This window comes from Mizuhopecten yessoensis, unplaced genomic scaffold (assembly GCF_002113885.1).
Source record: "Mizuhopecten yessoensis strain PY_sf001 unplaced genomic scaffold, ASM211388v2 scaffold10829, whole genome shotgun sequence".
In the NCBI taxonomy this organism is placed as follows: domain Eukaryota; kingdom Metazoa; phylum Mollusca; class Bivalvia; order Pectinida; family Pectinidae; genus Mizuhopecten; species Mizuhopecten yessoensis.
The window spans coordinates 1,254,558-1,272,488 of NW_018408742.1; the positions used below are offsets into that span (position 1 = coordinate 1,254,558).

The 17,931-nt window shown below is 34.6% G+C and overlaps 1 protein-coding gene across 2 annotated transcripts in view; it reads right to left on the reverse strand.

Annotated features, from left to right (window-relative positions):
* The window catches only part of LOC110462775 (procollagen-lysine,2-oxoglutarate 5-dioxygenase 1-like), a 74,558-nt gene extending 56,965 nt beyond the window's left edge, over window positions 1-17,593 (reverse strand). For both annotated transcript variants that reach the window (XM_021516929.1, XM_021516928.1), the window contains exons 1-4: window positions 17,318-17,593; window positions 8,894-8,988; window positions 6,971-7,107; window positions 6,430-6,544 (exon numbers count right to left, since the gene is read on the reverse strand). In XM_021516929.1, the coding sequence (XP_021372604.1) occupies window positions 6,430-6,544; window positions 6,971-7,107; window positions 8,894-8,988; window positions 17,318-17,408 (438 nt within the window). In that variant the 5' untranslated portion in view covers window positions 17,409-17,593. The remainder of the gene's footprint in view (window positions 1-6,429; window positions 6,545-6,970; window positions 7,108-8,893; window positions 8,989-17,317) is intronic.
* Between the last annotated feature and the right edge of the window lie 338 nt (window positions 17,594-17,931).

The window sequence follows — 17,931 nt, forward strand, 5'->3', positions numbered from 1 at the left end:
CCTGTACTTGACCTCTCATTGCGTTTTCTATACTTCCTCAGTACCTACTTTCAGAAACTGGCCAATACAATCCAAGACAATCTGATTGTCATTTTCTATATCAGAGTCATGGTCAGTCAAGTGTTTGACTTGGTTGTCATTTTGTACCTCAACATTGAGGCTCCAATCACGGTCTACTGGGTGCTTTACATGCTCGTTACCATAACTTTCTGCTCGGTGATGGTTATTTCCGTCATCCTCAACTTTTGTTGCAGAAATGGACTTGATTCGGCCTGTAATCGACTTGATGCGATAAACAACTTCAACACCATGTTTTTCCAGTTCAAGCTGTTTTCGTTTTTGTCCTCCCTTATCCTGTTAATCAACGAGCTAGATTTCAACACTAGATTTGGCCCAAACATATTCGTCAGTTTCTGCGAATTTGTCACATGCTTTGATTTGTGGTTCATTGTTCTGGCTTTCATTGCAATGTTCGTCAAATATCTGAACAGTCAAAACCATGTCGCTGATACTCAACAGGCTCAAGAACCAGAATAATTCAAGTTTCAAACAATCCTTGTGATTACCTATCAGGTATCACAGCAGTATACAATAGGTACCTGTATTAACGTAGTATCTGTATATACCATAACAAGAGGCCCAAGGGCCTTAGCGGTCACCTGAGTTACATCATAGGTACTGGTAGCTTTATTTTATTGTGATATGGAAATCAGCATGTAAACTAAGTGAAATGCAATACTTGTCATGTCATCAGAGGAATTTTAATTATTTCCTACAGAAAATTGTAAAAATATTCACAGAAGTGTTATTTCTCTATAAACTATAGTAAACTTTACCCCCTCCCACAGGGAGAAGGGATGGCCCGGGGGTCCTGAAATTGACAATTTCAATAAAGCTCCTGATGATCTTTCTATCCATGCACTGAAATTGACTGTAGTACCTCTGAGTCTGAAGAAGAAGATTTTCTAAATATTGGTAAATTTTTCCTTTGGGGCCCTCCTTGGCCCCATAGGGTTGGGGTAGGAATCCCAATTTTACAATTTAAAACCATCTTCCTCCAAGGATAATTCTCACCAAGTTAGAATAATTTCCTACAGAAAATTGTCAAAATATACCCAAAAGTGTTGTTTCCCTATATAAACTATAGTAAACTTTACCCCCTCCCCAAGGGAGAACAGATAGCTCAGGGGTCATGAAACTTACAATTTAAGTAAAGCCCCTGATGATCTTTCCATCCATGCAGAGAAAATGCCTGTAGTACCTCTGAGTCTGGAGAAGAAGATTTTTGAAATATTGGTTAATTTTCCCTTTGGGGCCCCACCCTGGCCCCAGAGATTGGGGTAGGAATCCCAATTTTACAATTTTATAGCCTCATCTACCAAGGTTGATTCTGACCATGTTTGAACAAATTTCCATCCGCTGGTTCTTGAGATGAAGTTGAAAATGTAAAAAGTTTACGCACGACGACGACGGACGGAAAGTGATCAGAATAGGTCACTTGAGCAAAGCTTAGGTGACCTAATTATCCTGCAATAAGCCCAGGGGGCTAACACACAATCTCTGTCTGAAAGTAGGGGGGGGGGGGGGGGGGGGGGCTTATTACAGGACAATGAAAATCCTTTTGTTGGCATTTCTTCCTAACAGCAATATATATATTTGTGTGGATTACCAAGCATGGGCTTATAACTAGATAAATACGGTAATTTGTAACTGAACGAAAAACTTGGTACTGCATAAATTCATTTTATTTTACAGACAATATTATATTCACAGATCTGTACAGACAACAGAAACTTTCACTTAGTTCTACCAAAGATGAATAATAACTTGATCAATGACAGGTCAACAAGGGTCACGACCCTGCTATATGCATGGCTGTACCCCCTATGGTCTATTTTTAGTAACAGTGACCTTGACCTTAGAAACTCTTTAAATCCCTATTCGACATCTACATATCAGTGAATCACCATGTCAAATTTAAACTAGAATTATGTCAGTGTGACATTAAAGCTGCTCACCACTTTAAATAAGCCATTACCATTATCAAACTAAGCACGATATGTCATATTACGTTCCCGTTTGAAACATTAAAATAAAGGTTATACTTCATCACTCATATGGTTTATAAGTATATATATTTACTTCTTCCTTCTACAGACAGCGTCAGTGCTTGACAGTCTTCACATGTGCTTTCTCGAATCATATGTGTTTCACACGCATAAACCTCCTCAGACCTCAATCCGAGTTGCTAAAACGCTCAAACCCAGTGCACCAATTTCACCCCCACAACGCCCGTAGAATGCACCGGAGATAAACATTTTGCAATTATTTAAAGTATGGATTATTATTTGGAGAAGAGTATCAGAAGACTTTATGTAACCCACAGGTGAGTGTCCGAGATTCTTCTTACTATTTACGATAACGAAACTATAAAGCGGAAGCATGCAAGAGTGAATTATGCACACGCAACCCGAACAGAAGTGGGTCTGTCATTTCGTACTCTGGACAGAATTAATAAGCCGCTCGGCTCTCACCAAGAGCTCGGCTCTCACCAAGAGCGGCTTAAAAAGATTAGTCTTCCGTATCCTTAGATAGGGACCATAACCCATTCCCCCTAACCCCAACTCTCCTCCATGGCCTAGCTATTTCCTACCCACACCCATTGTCTATTTTTAGTAACACTATTTTCAGTAAGTGTCCTTGACCTTGACCGTTGAAACTTTTTAAACCCCTATTGCACATCTATTTATCAGTGTATTATAATGTGAAATTCCAAAGATGTTTAGTCTTTGGACTGGATTCAATCACAGAACTTTTGATAATATAAAGCTGTGAGCTTTTCCACTGAGCTACATTCCTGAATCATTTGTAGTTGTAATTCATTTCTGTATTACTGGGAATAACTTCAGAATATCATAGCTCCCCAAAAATGCCTTCAATCTGTAGTTGTCTTTATCATATATAAATAACAAATTAACAGGAAAGTTAATTTTCAGTGGAAAAGTGGTGGGACTCCCTACCGAAGAATGTTACTGCATGAAAAATGTGCAGTACCTATATATAATGTATATATACGTGTGTATAACTTATTCAAACATACCCTGGTATGAATATAAAAAAACAAGAGTTTCTTGGTACCTCCCTAGTGCTTTCACCTCTTTAGAGGTTCATCAGGGAAACCTGGTATGAACATATACTGTATAAATAGATGTCTGGGACAATCAACCATACCAAAGTTAATACTGAATGAGTTTGTTTTCAAATTTGTTTATAATATCCCTTTTTATACAATATTTCCTATTATTGTTGAAAAATTTGACCTTTTTATGAGTTTTTAACAATTTTACAATTTGATAATACAAAAATATATATTACAAGCAGATTTTACCTGTATAGCTTCTTATTGAGAACAAAATGGCTTTTTTTAAGTTGTGACAAACATGTTAGCCTATTTTTAATATTGATGCATGTATTTATGTTTGTTTTATGAAATGAATCACGACAAAAATAGAGGTTGCCTAAATGAGCGATAGTTGGTCATCATATTTCTCTAACTCCGATATTGTATCTGGAAAACCATATGTTCCTCTTGGCCATACATTATTCCCTTTTCCAAATGGAAAACTATGGCCCTGAACTACGACGTCACAATTGGAAGATGACATCACAAAAATCTTACAGGGTGTTACCCATTTTTACCAACTCATCGCAGGTTTATCTAACAAGTCGGAAGTGAATATATAAGATGTCTTTTTGACTAAATCTTAAGTTCATAAGGTTTTTCTGGATGGTATAAGGTTAATGCAAGCTATAGAATTTTGATGCGATTCATTTCAAATCTATTATGGTAAAACCTCGATATAATGCCTCTCATTTCATCTTCCAACTCATATAAAAAAGGATATTATGTAACGAGAATAGATCATGAAGATAGGACCGTACTTAATTCTCAATTGGTGAAGTGCAGTTGTAATTTATATGTGTGAAGAGAATTAACCCATAGAAGAAATTCTTGTCTAGATTGACATAGAAAATCAAGGTAGGCAAGGGTTTTATTTAGTTTGTGTTTCGTTTTAATGGGCCCATGATCTGAATTTGTCTATTTTACATAACTGTAAAATACTTTATTTAGGACTTATGATTTGAGAGAATTTTTGAATTTTAACCGATTAGCAGACTGATAAATTGTTTCACCCATAATATGCACATGCTATAGAAAATTGTATACATAAAAACTCTAAATCAACAACTTGTTTATTAATAAATTTCTTAATTAAGGCACTCTATTTTGCACAGCAAGCTTTTTGTTTTTACATATATATATTCAAAATACTGATGATTGAAGACAAAATATGGAAATAAACAGCAATGTTCCCAGAGTTGGCAATGGGTTCTTGAACATCTCCTCCCCTCCCCCAGGGATTAATCCGAGTTTGTTTGGGAAAGCCAAATTTTTCCAGCTAAATTTTTCCAGATAAATTTTTCTAGATAAATTTTTATCAGAAAAACATCTTTCAGAAAATGATCAAAATTGGTAAAAATTCACGGTTATATATATATATAAATTTTCTTAATTATGCATTATTTTCACTTTTGATATATTTTTAGTAAATGAATGAATTCTTGGGGAAAAGTCCTTAATGCATGTCAAATGCTGCATATGACTATTTGGATGGGAGGATTTTGGATCAAAAGGAGATTTGAAAGAATAAGGGAATTTTTAAGATCAAATCCTGGGGGCAAAAGAGTAGTATTATAAAAAGCTGTAAAATTGTACCCTACCTAAAATTACTTCCCCCCCCNTGTATATATCCGAGTTTGTAGAATGCTGAATGTGTATTCAATAAAGCTTTAAGACTAACTGAGTTGTGATTTCATTTGTTCTGCTGAAAGGTAGATAATATAACATTACTGGTGATCATAAATGAGTTTGAGGGGAGACAACCCAAAGATCTTTTTACAACAAAATTAGAGTTAATTTGTTAAAATCTGATGGTGAATATCTATATTTTTAGTGTTGGGAAATGGTTGAAATTTTACCATTAACCAACCGATGATCGATTAGTAATTGTTTTATAGAAATACATAGTGAAATCCTCCATGCTGTTGCTGTATCACATTGTGATACCATGTAAATATAAGAAATACCACTCTCCAAACACTGAATCTGTAATATATAGTCCTAACTAGCAGTTAAGAGCTAACTAAACCGACTAAAATCCATCATGGATTTTGTACTCGATTAATTAGGTTTAATAGCTTAACTGACCGTTGCTCGACTTTGTCGATTAATCGGAACACCAATAATATATTTTTAATAAAAAAAATGCTAATTTTTGACATTCCTGTGGTCAAATGCACAACTTTATGAAGGACAACAAGGTCCATACAAAAGTACCATTTATATTGGTGAAAGTGAGTTTAACAGTAACTCCATAAATCATATTATCTAATTAATTTCTTCCTATACTTCTGATATTATATATCTGTAAGATTACGATTATTGTAACTGATTACTTACAAAATCTGTTTTCTAACTTTCAGAAACATGAAAACATACTCTAGGCAAAAAATAAAGACATTCACAGCAAAATTAATTCAAAAGATGTCTGCTTAATCAATTATTGATAATATGTTCAAAATATCATTATTTGAACAAGAGGTCTATTTGTTACTTCATAATTTTTGTAAATTATTTTTTACTGTTGAAATGCTTCAAGTCATTTGAAGTTTTCAACATATTTGATTGTCATGAACTTGAATGTCTGTCAAGGTCATGGATAATGTTGATAGCCAATTCAGCCCATCAAGCTATAGGTGAAATATCAAGACTATGCTATATGGGTCTAAAGGATGCCAGTACCACTGACAAAAACTGTTACTACGCATTGTAAGTATTGGAAACTGTTTTTTCTTGCTTGACTTAAACATTGATAAATCATTTTTGAAAAGAAAACAATACCTTGCCAGACTTTCAATGAAAAAATTAAAAAAAAAGATGAAATAAACAAAATACTATATAAATTCAGCAGGGCTCCACCAGCATCAAAACCCTGGTCCTCAGAAATATTTTTAACTCCAACCTGAGCTTACAGCTGGTTAACGGAGGTGTCCTGACCCATCTGTGTTACACATATATCTAAGGGGAGGTTACTGCGTAAAGAAAAACTACAATACAGTGGAACAGGGATCCGTAAGAAATTGTTCGTAGAAAATCTTGATGTTGGACTCGGAGTGCCACCACACTTTTTAAGCTCCAGGATACTTGTACCTGGAGTACTCCTCAAAAAAAAAACAATGAAAAAAAGGAAATTCAGTCATCTTACCGGAAACATCATTTGTATTTTGCCTAACCTAAATTTTCCTCCGTTTACTGTTACCTGGTAACAATATCCTGTGGGTGAAACATAAAATTGTGGTAATACTCACGGCTAACTCTTGATTTGGCCAGCAGTATCCCTCCGCCGAAAACAGGACTCGGGCATCAAATTTCTTGAACTTTTTCAGTAACTCCTCTGCAGTGTTGGTAAACACGACGTCATAACTGGAAAATCAAACAGCTGTTTGTGTCAGGGAATCTTAACAGTAAATCAACTCATACACCCCTTCATTTATAAACTGGACTTGCCAAGTCTTTGATTCAGTAAGGTTCAAATGTGACCTTAGGGGTGAATTGGTTAAGAGATCTTAGACATATGCTTACCTATCTACTGACAAGTTTTATTTAACTTTAATGACTTTCTTTGAAGTAGTCTTGCATGGATGCACAACACTTGTTTTGTTGATAACAAAGTAATTATTCAAGATTAAAACACCTACACCTGGACTTTTTTTTATTTCTGACTCGTCTATAAAGTTAATGTAACTTTAACATTTTGTGGTACATTCAACTGCATTGTAGGTTCATATTTGACCTTGACCTTTTCCTCCAGACCCTACCAGAGGTGTGTCCATATTTGACCAAACCTACCTATCTGTAAACATGAGCAGAAGGTCATCGCGACCCGCGAACTCCTGCAGTCCTTCCTTCATCATGTTAATCTTTTGACCTCCACCAACTCCTAGCTCCATATTTCCACCTTCCCACTCTTGACCGAATCCCAGGACCTGAAACAGAAAATGTGATCAAAGTAACATTTCACAGTGATTTTCTCTGGGGTCTTTCTGGGGCCGATAACAGGCTCCATTCCCAATTGAAACTATGTCATATATATGCCTTAATCCAGAAATTTGCATTTTACTCTTGAAAAATTTCCCTCCCATTTGGTATGGTTTCTTCCTAAAATGAGACAAAAAGGCCCCATCCTAACTTTACAGGAAAAAAACACTATTTCACTAATATTGATGGTTTCTTATCTTTATATTATGTTTCAAGCAAACTTATTTGCAAATATAGGTAGGAGATATTTGCTTTATTCAGAGTTTCATTTCCCAGTAACAACGAATTTGCATATACATGTATATTAGTCCGAATTATTCTGAAGTTTTATCGATATTTTTCATATCGGTCTGTCGTCGATTAACGTCAGAACTCCGGCCCTCTATAATAGGCGGGAAATATGCCACTCGCACCCGAAGCGCACCTCAAACTGATATTTTAGAAACAAATCGTCACTTTCGCACACTTTCGCACACATGTCGTACATGGATCTATTCTTTATGCACAAGATGAACATACATAACATGCCTCAAACAACCAATACAATCACTAAAAACATATTTTTTCAAACTTACTCTGTTTTACTCTAGTTTTTTGATAGCCCCGCCTTCTAATGCCATGTGACTAAAATCTTGCTGGCCTACATCATAACGTTGGGAAATACCTTCGGTAACGCGAGATCTCGTCAAGTCATGTGAAATTGCTTATGGCCTAATTTCCATTAAAAACATGGGTTGGTATAGAAAACGTTGGAAAATACTTTTCGTAATGATCTTTGAAACATGTTATTGGTACCACCAAGTGAATAAAGAATAGATCTTTCGATCCATGTGCGACATGTGTGTGAAAGTGACGATTTGTTTCTAAAATATCAGTTAAAAGTGCTCTTCGGGCGCGGGGCGCATATTTCCCACATATTATAATGGGCCGGAGTTCTGACGTTAATCGACGACAGACCGATATGAAAAAAGTCAATAAAACGTCAGAATATTTCGGACTTATGTCTATGAAGGCAGATGCATGTACAGGTGGGAAAGAGACAAAACATTATATATATATTGGTTATAATTAGAGATACCTTTTCCACTGCACTAGAGTACAGTTATCTCCCCTTGATTTTGTTTTTCAACAAACAAAAACAATTAAACTAATGTTACAGCATATAGCTAGGTATTTAAAAACCATTCATTGTATATAAACCCATTTTGGTGAATTCTCCAATATTTATCCACTTCTACGTGTAGTTTGATTGATCAAGAATTTTGAAGCTACTGTACATACCGCTTTACTTGCAACCCATCATGCACTGTATACAATTTTTATTGAGGTATATCAAAACAGATCAAGGTTTTCTCATATATTTTATTTAGCAAATCTATATTTGAAATTTAAAACGAAGAGAATCATAAGTGAAAAATACAGGAATCAGCAGGAATTTATCTTCAAAAGCCATGCTGTGACTTTGAACTTGACAGAAATGACAGGGCCAAGGTGGCCGAGTGGTTAAAGAGCCCGACTGTCTGGATCACAAAACCTCCACAACTGCGTTGCAGACTCGAGGCCTATGTAGGGCAGCTGTCGCAGGGTACTGGCCGCAGGTCGGTGGTTATTCCTCTGGGAACTTGCTTACCTCTACCACCAAAAACATGGCACATCCTTAAATGACCGATGGATGTAATACACAAACAAACAGACAGAAATGACATCATTATAAAGTAATTATCAATTTTATACCTTGACATCGTATCCATACTTCTGTGCAGACTGCATGTATCTCCTGAGACCATCGTTTGTCTTTGTCGCTACTGTGATCACTTGTAACTGAAGGTCTGAAAAGTAGATAAAGAGAAGTTAAATAAACTAGTTTAAATCCCAACAAACATAATGTCATAAATACTGTGAAAGTTCTGTTTCAATCTATATACAATTTACATGTATCTTTCATGTTTTGTTTGTAGCACATACATGTAGTTCAAATGACACAGTATAAAAATATTATTCATTTTTACATTTATTGCCCGTTGTATGGAAACATTATTGTTTGCCCCTAATTATTCATTTTTGAAAGTATATATGAACCCTAAGTGAAAATGGTTAATATAATCAAGGGGAGACAAAGAATCACATTTCCCTACCACAAGCCAAGGTCAATACATGCTTTACTACAATGAAACAGCAATGACATTGATAGGCCTACGGGTCATTGTTGTCGTTAGATTCGGTCACTCACAACTGATGGGTATAATAGATATACCTCTTACTCCTTATTCTAACGGCCCAAATGAGGAATATATGACCAGGGAAACTCAAGTGCGAGAGAAAAACATGTTTTATACCAGAGGTATACGTGTTTATGTATATTGCAACCATAAATAATGCACACATTATCGTGAATAATTTTGGAAATAATTATTTCTGTCCCATCTGTTGTGTATAATGAAAATATTTTTTGGGATAATGCCAGCTTTTTTAAATAACCATGCACAGCTTGACATCTTACTGACTTTAGTAACTATTGTGATACATGTATAAATATACAAAACTTATATGATGTAGGTACCTATATGAGAAACAGAATATTAAATTTGTTATTGTGATGACCAACTCACGAGTTCATTTTGGCAGCCAGAAACTCGATCATTCCCATGATTTCATCTTCAGCATTTAAATCAATTTTGACCTTTTTCCAATAAACAATTTCCACAAATATGCTCCTTAATAGATTTTTGAACATTTAAGTTTTGGCTGGGGTATAAAAGATGAACATGTATAGCTACGGCTCTTAATATAAGGGAAACAACAGTATTTTCAGATAAACTGAATTTAGTTTACAACAATTGTATGAATCAAGTTTTTCTAATTTATGTTAATCATTCTTGTTGGCCCGTGAGATGGATACACACACTATTGGGTTACATGCAGTGGGTGTATCAAATCAGAATACCTGGAGAAAACCCACACAGATGTACAGTAGTTTTATACTACACACAGACGTATAGTAGTTTAATACTACACACAGATCTACAGTAGTTTTATACTACACACAGATCTACAGTAGTTTTATACTACACACAGACATACAGTAGTTTAATACTACACACAGACGAACAGTAGTTTTATACTACACACAGATCTACAGTAGTTTTATACTAAACACAGATCTACAGTAGTTTTATACTACACACAGACGAACAGTAGTTTTATACTACTGTTCGTCTGTGTGTAGTATAAAACTACTTTTCGTCTGTGTGTAGTATAAAACTACTTTTCGTCTGTGTGTAGTATAAAACTACTGTAGATCTGTGTGTAGTATAAAACTACTGTAGATCTGTGTACAGTAGTTTTATACTACACACAGACAGACAGTAGTTTTATACTACACACAGACATACAGTAGTTTAATACTACACACAGACGAACAGTAGTTTCATACTACACACAGACGAACAGTAGTTTTATACTGCACACAGACGAACAGTAGTTTTATACTGCACACAGACGAACAGTAGTTTTATACTACACACAGACAAACAGTAGTTTTATACTTCACACAGATCTACAGTAGTTTTATACAGATGTACAGTAGTTTAATGCTACACACAAACAGTATTTTTATACTACACACAGATGAACAGTAGTTTTATACTACACACAGACAAACAGTATTTTTATACTACACACAGATGTACAGTAGTTTTATACTACACACAGATCTACAGTAGTTTTATACTACACATAGAAGTACAGTAGTGTTATACTACACACAGACAAACAGTAGGTTTATACTACACACAGACAAACAGTATTTTTATACAACACACAGATGTACAGTAGTTTTATACTTCACACAGATGTACAGTAGTTTTATACTAAACACAGACGTACAGTAGTTTTATACTACACACACATGTACGGTAGTTTTATACTACACACAGATGTACGGTAGTTTTATACTACACACAGATGTACGGTAGTTTTATACTACACACAGATGTACGGTAGTTTTATACTACACACAGATGTACAGAAGTTTTATACTACACACAGACGTACAGTAGTTTTATACTACACACAGATGTACAGAAGTTTTATACTACACACAGATGTACGGTAGTTTTATACTACACACAGATGTACGGTAGTTTTATACTACACACAGATGTACAGAAGTTTTATACTACACACAGACGTACAGGAGTTTTATACTACACACAGACGAACAGTAGTTTTATTCTACACTCAGACAAACAGTAGTTGTATACTACACACAGACAAACAGTAGTTTTATACTTCACACAGATGTACAGTAGTTTTATACTACACACAGACGAACAGTAGTTTTATACTACACACAGACAAACAGTAGTTGTATACTACACACAGACAAACAGTAGTTTTATACTAAATGTTGTAAGTTTTATTTGAGAAATAACTCATCTAAATGGATAGACGAAGTTGTAATCGATCATCTCTCATTTGATGGAGTATACAAATCTTAATAATTAAGTGCTTATAATTAGTAGCCAGCTTCTGACCTTCATATGGAATATTTGTATTATACTGTCAAACCTGTATTATAAGAGACCACCCTCTGGAAAAGGTGGTCTCTTAATTACTCATTCGCCCCTGAAGACACATTTGAACTCTTCTAATTCAAAGCTTGGAACAGTTCATTATGAAATTTCAGGGGTGAATGATGAGTTAATACAGGTTCAGTTCACAATGAAATCACTACATTTGGGAACATTAAAAGAGGTCTCTTAACATAGGGAGTCTCTTAACATCAGCTGTATCATGAGCAGATTTGACTGTATATACATGTACATGTACCAGTTTGAAGTGGTACATGTATATATTGAATGGTTTGTGCCAAGTATGTAACGGTCAGCTCATTTTCATATATAATTATAAGTATCATTTACAATGATGACTAAAATCACCTATACATGTACAGATCCCAAACATCTTAACACAGCATACAGTGTCACAGTAAATCTTCCTGACATATTTTATACAATATTCTAACTTTCGCTTTGTTAATTTCCCCCCATTAAACATTCCATGGACACCACACACTTAACCTTACACAAGGAAAGCATTAATGTCCATCACCGATTTCTGTATTACATGCACGACCTTATAGTCATAAATAACCCCTTGGTTGATACACCAGCGACACTTACTTCAGACAAACTCTCGCCCTATCCCACATAAATGACATGCACAGAATGTACTCAACACATAAATATTACATATACATCTATATATGTCATGTAAGGGCCAACCTGGACCTTTGGCATTCAAAACAATGCTCACCATATAAGACTCTATCTGCCCATTAAAACAAATCATATAATTTTTTTATCTTAACCCATTCATCCCTAAGTCACATTTGAACCTTACAAAATCAAATACCAGTAAGTCCAGTATAAATTGTATCACATGGCTATCATTTTTTTGTGTGTTATGCAGTAAATACAATCATGTCATAAATTCAGCATAAAACATAAGAAGTCCTAGACAGCAGGAAATGAATTGAAACATATATGTTATTTAACCCATTCACCCCCTGAAATTTCATAATGAACTATTCAATCCTTTGAATAGGGAGAGTTCAAGTGCGTCTTCAGGGGTGAATGGGTTAATAAAAGTAAGAACAGCAATGGGATACTGTAGCTACAGACCAAACATCATGACACTATAGGATTATGGTTCTTGAGAAGAAATCATTTATCTTTTTTATCATATTTGATATTTGACCCCTGTGACCTTACAACTGAATAAAGGTCAATGTCATATATTTGTACAAACCTGATAGCCGTCCACACAGGGCTAGAAATTAATTTTTGATACCTCTAGTCAATTTAGGGAAGTAGGTTCCAATTTTCACTAATCCATGTGCGAATTCCACTAACCCAATACTATTCAACAAGATAAGCAATATCAAAGTTTGACCAGTCACTCTGGCAAAGGGGTTTTAGAACCACAAGTCCAGCAGGAGATTTCAGTCTCAAACCATTGGCTACCCTTATTGTCTAGCCCTGCTACATCCTGGATGCTGCTAGGCCCAGGTCCAATATAACCCTCTAAAACTTATTGCTCTTGAGAAAAACTAAAAGATGTCAACAGTTAATGGATTATGGATGGAAACAGGCGAAGACAGATGGGAATAGTATGCTCCAGAAAATACAATTTCTACCGATGTTTGACCTTTATTTGTTACCTTGACCTTGAGTGAGGATTATGAAAATATTCCCATATGCGATTCATCAATACATATATCTACATATGGGGTGAAAGGGTTAAGGACACTAAACCCAATAAAAACAAACCATGCAATAATGATTTTCCCACAAGAGACAGATGTATAAAGATATCAAGTATCATTGATCCCCAGGATATAAAACATGTATGCATGTATACCAAAACAAAACATAAAATGTCAATATTTACTGCTGTAATCAATCCATTTCCACTCAATAACATGAAGATAGATAACAAATTAAGGTATTTCTTGCACGCATGTTGATAAAAAAATGTGAATCTCAAACTTGAGCATATATGCGTATAATAAAACAAAATTATAAGTCTTTGTGATTTATTTTAAGAATATCTCACGAACTGAGGCTGGCATTGTTTTATAACTCATTTATAATTACTGGACTAAAAATATGAAATACCGTCAAACTTTGATGTTTCAAACATTGCAGAACCATCAGGAAAAAATTTGAAACATCAGGATTTTGACTCACAAGTGTTTGACATGGACCACATTAATCCTATATATACACAATACATCAACTAGAATGTGATTCTTATGTGATGAAAACACAGTCCTAAGAAAATTAATTTTAAATGGATAAATATTGGATTACAGTAATAAGAATAGCATATTTATCTACATAGTGTATTTGTATTGCGATTTTATCAATCCAACATTTCTTTGTTTGTCAATAAAATTTTCGAAGCCTATGGTTGTTGATGTAGTCCATTTTTTTAATTCGATATATATTATAAGTTGTTATTTTCAAAGTTTTCATAACAAACTGTCCTCGATTATACTTCAAAACTATACTTTAAGTACAAGATTCATCTAAAAAAAACTAAACACAAATGTTATTTACAATGATTGGTATTTTATTTTAAATGTTGCTTTGTCGTCAGAATTACAGTAAAAAGCAGAAAATTAACTTTTGTTTTTTCTCCATTGAAAAAAAATAGAACACTTGCTGCCATTGGAAATGGAGCCAAAATTTGACATCAAAAACGACCCTGACACAACATCTGTCTATATGTATAACCAGCATTTAGGTCAACTTATCTTTAGTGTAATGCATATATGATCCTGTTCAGGACAAAAGTGCTACACGGTATACAGAGTTTCTAATAGACGACACTCAAATGGCCACAGGGTCAAGACAATAAGGCCCGAGGGGTGAAATGTTTATGGAGCAGGAAGCAAACCTAGACCAGGAAGAGGCACATAAAAGGGTCAATTTGTCACTTACTTATCTATATATACCTACATCGACTACCTACTGCCATGTAGACCTTCTGTACGTCTCTTTGACATTCGTGACTTTACACTACCTATTTTACAAGTACGTGTACCTGTGTCTTTTCAAAAAAGGATAAAAAATGCATGTTTTCATAGCAAATTTTTCTGACAGATTTCCAAAAAATATATGACACTATTCAAATTGGTTGGGAAATTAAGAAAACACCAATATTTGGTTTAAGAATTCATCAAAACAAAGAAAGCTGAATTGCCTTTATTTTTTATCCAAGATTGGCAAAAGAAATATCCCAACAAATAAAAATCTTTTGACCAATTTTATTCTGATGCACCAATTTTTCGCAGAAAAACCTTATTTATAAATCAAACATGAAAATAATCATTGACTGATTGGTTGAAGCTTAATGATTATTATTACAATCCAGATGTATTTTGTATAATCTTTCACTTGTCGTAAAATAACTTATAAGGATAATTTTTCAAAAGCTGATTTGTGTTCCAATTCTTTTCAAATCTTTTTTTTGTAATCAAGTCACCAAGATGAGTAAAATAGAATAAGATAGGTCAAAATTTGATGAATGTGTTTTTCAATTTGGCTCTAAAAAATCAGGAAACCAAATAAATGCAGACCATAGAAAAAACGCACACGATCATTCAATATGGGTGCATATATATATATATATGTATACTGGTATATGGTCAAGGTGTCTTGTAGACAAAGTACAATATACCTTCAGGCAATGACATTTAGTGACGCACTATTACAGGTAAATAGTATACAGGTAGAAATGTCAAATCTACAACAGTGCATTACTATAAAGCATCATGATCGCCCTCATCTCCTTATTGACAGTCTGAGTATAATAGGACTTTGACAGGTAATTATATATGATAGGACTTTGACAGGTAATTATATATATATATCATCACAGACATATGCTAATGGCTTCCCACTTAACCTATTAATATATTTACATTGTTTTATATTAACAGATATATAATGACCATCATTAATTAAACATTGTATTAATTGATTTTCACATAAAGTACTTATTTACTAGTACTGCCACCCATCAAATGAACAATTAAAAAAAATTGAAATGAAATAGAAACTGCAAAAATGAACTTCAGTTTCCAAACGTTTGACTTTTATTAGGAAACACATTTTGATAAGACTGACCACAGTTGTGGGTCAGCAACAAAAGAATTTTGAAACTTGCCTTTTTATAGAGAAACTAAATTAATATTGTGCAAATGAATGATCTTAAAAAATAACAATCGTTAATACTATTAGTCAACTTCCTTGTTAGAAGCGACACTGGAGATAATCTTCAATCAAATGATTGGTCAACTTCCTGATATAGATGTAATATGTACATCTTTGTATATTAATTATCAAGTTTGAACAAATATATCAAGATATGAGTGTTTTGTAGCTTGAAACAATTAAAAAAAAAAAAATACATGATCTTGAAAAATTAGCATGGACTTTCCAAGAAAAATGTATATGTTTTAATTGTAAAATATCTAATTTGTACAATGTAACAGAACAACCAAATAACAATAAAAATCTGTGGATACATCGTTGTACGCAAATTATCAACATCTCAGACTTTAGATCTTGCGACTTTGTCGTTCCCAGTCTGATCCAGATGAACGACTGATCCCGTCAGTGGAGCCAACTGGGTACACCACACAGTGCTGATCAAAGTGTGAAGGCAACAATTTTTAAAAGGATGAAACCTCCAAGTCTGAGGTTTGAAAACCTCAATATAAACGCACACTCTAAGAACCTCAAACCTCTAGATCGACTTGTACACCAGTCTAAACCAACTAGGGGACGACATCAATAATACCCGGTCAATATAAGTCGTTACAATTGTTATAGGACTGAATCAAAACACTCTTTACACTGCAGCGGAAATTACGAAAGTGAAAGCAATGGAAGTGAATTATTTTAAATGTCCAGATTACAGCAGAAGCCAGCGGTTGTAAACATTGCCCGACACGAGGTAAACAATACAAGGCAACCAAGTTTAAATACATACAGACAACAAATTATTTACATTAATAAATTGACCTTACACTCTCAGATTTATACCTGACCGGTCATTCATTCATAAATATCACTCCTTTCACATATTCACCAGGAACCTATACCCAGACCAGCTTCCTTCAATATTACTTCACTGCTGGTAAAATCTGACAGATTAATAGCCAGGGCATGACCAAGACTCCATGTTTGAGAGTTTAATTTATGATATTTCTGTCAAATTCATATGATACTTTATTACATAAAGATAATTAAATGAATCCGGAATTCCAACAATTCATATCATTGTTGTCGAAATTAAAAACTTAAAGAAGATGAAATTAACAATTGAGACATAGACACAGGCTTATCATATTGTAGGTGTATTGAGAGTTGAGTCTACTGTCTGTACTTCAAGCTGCTAAAATTGGCTGACGTGCAAAATGATACAGATGCTGGATTTTGAGTCTTGTCTTACTGGTGCGGGATGTGTACAATTTAAATGTCACTGAATCCAACTTGTAAATATTTATACTCAGTTAAGTATTGTACGTTTATCTCTGACGTTAGGTAACAATAATATTATTCGGCAAGCTGTGTTTGTACTTACCTGTGCAGGAAACCACTGTGGCCCCAAACCAAAACAAAACCAAGCCGAACATTGATAATGTGAAGACAGTCTGTCCATTCCCACGGTTCATTGTGGTATTTGAGATTTCCAATGAATTGAAATGTTAATTTTGTCCAAAACACAACTTTAAATACCCCGCAAGACCTTTCCCGGTTATGGCAGCAACTTGCACGAGCGGTGCCACATCACACGTTCAGTTCCTAGCAGAAATCTGATACTCAAGCTTGACCTATGACCTCCACATGTTTGACTTCGTAGTTGCACTACGCATGCGCAATTGAGAGTTCCTCTGGCTAAACCAAACGCAATTAAATTCACGCACTTCAATTCTTCACCCAGTCATAGACCAACAATAATAACAACTAATAATACGCACGGATTTTGCTGTAATACGTGATCTTGATACCGTACACGTTCCCCCCCACCCCACCCCCCAATTTCTCATTACAAGAGTCAAAACAAAGGGGGCTTGACAAAGATACAAGATGTTTAATTCACAAATCTGCAAAAACAACATTTAATGTGTACATTATGATTTGACATTTATATACAAATTAATGCTATGTCGTTGCTATTACAGGGGCAGCAGTCTG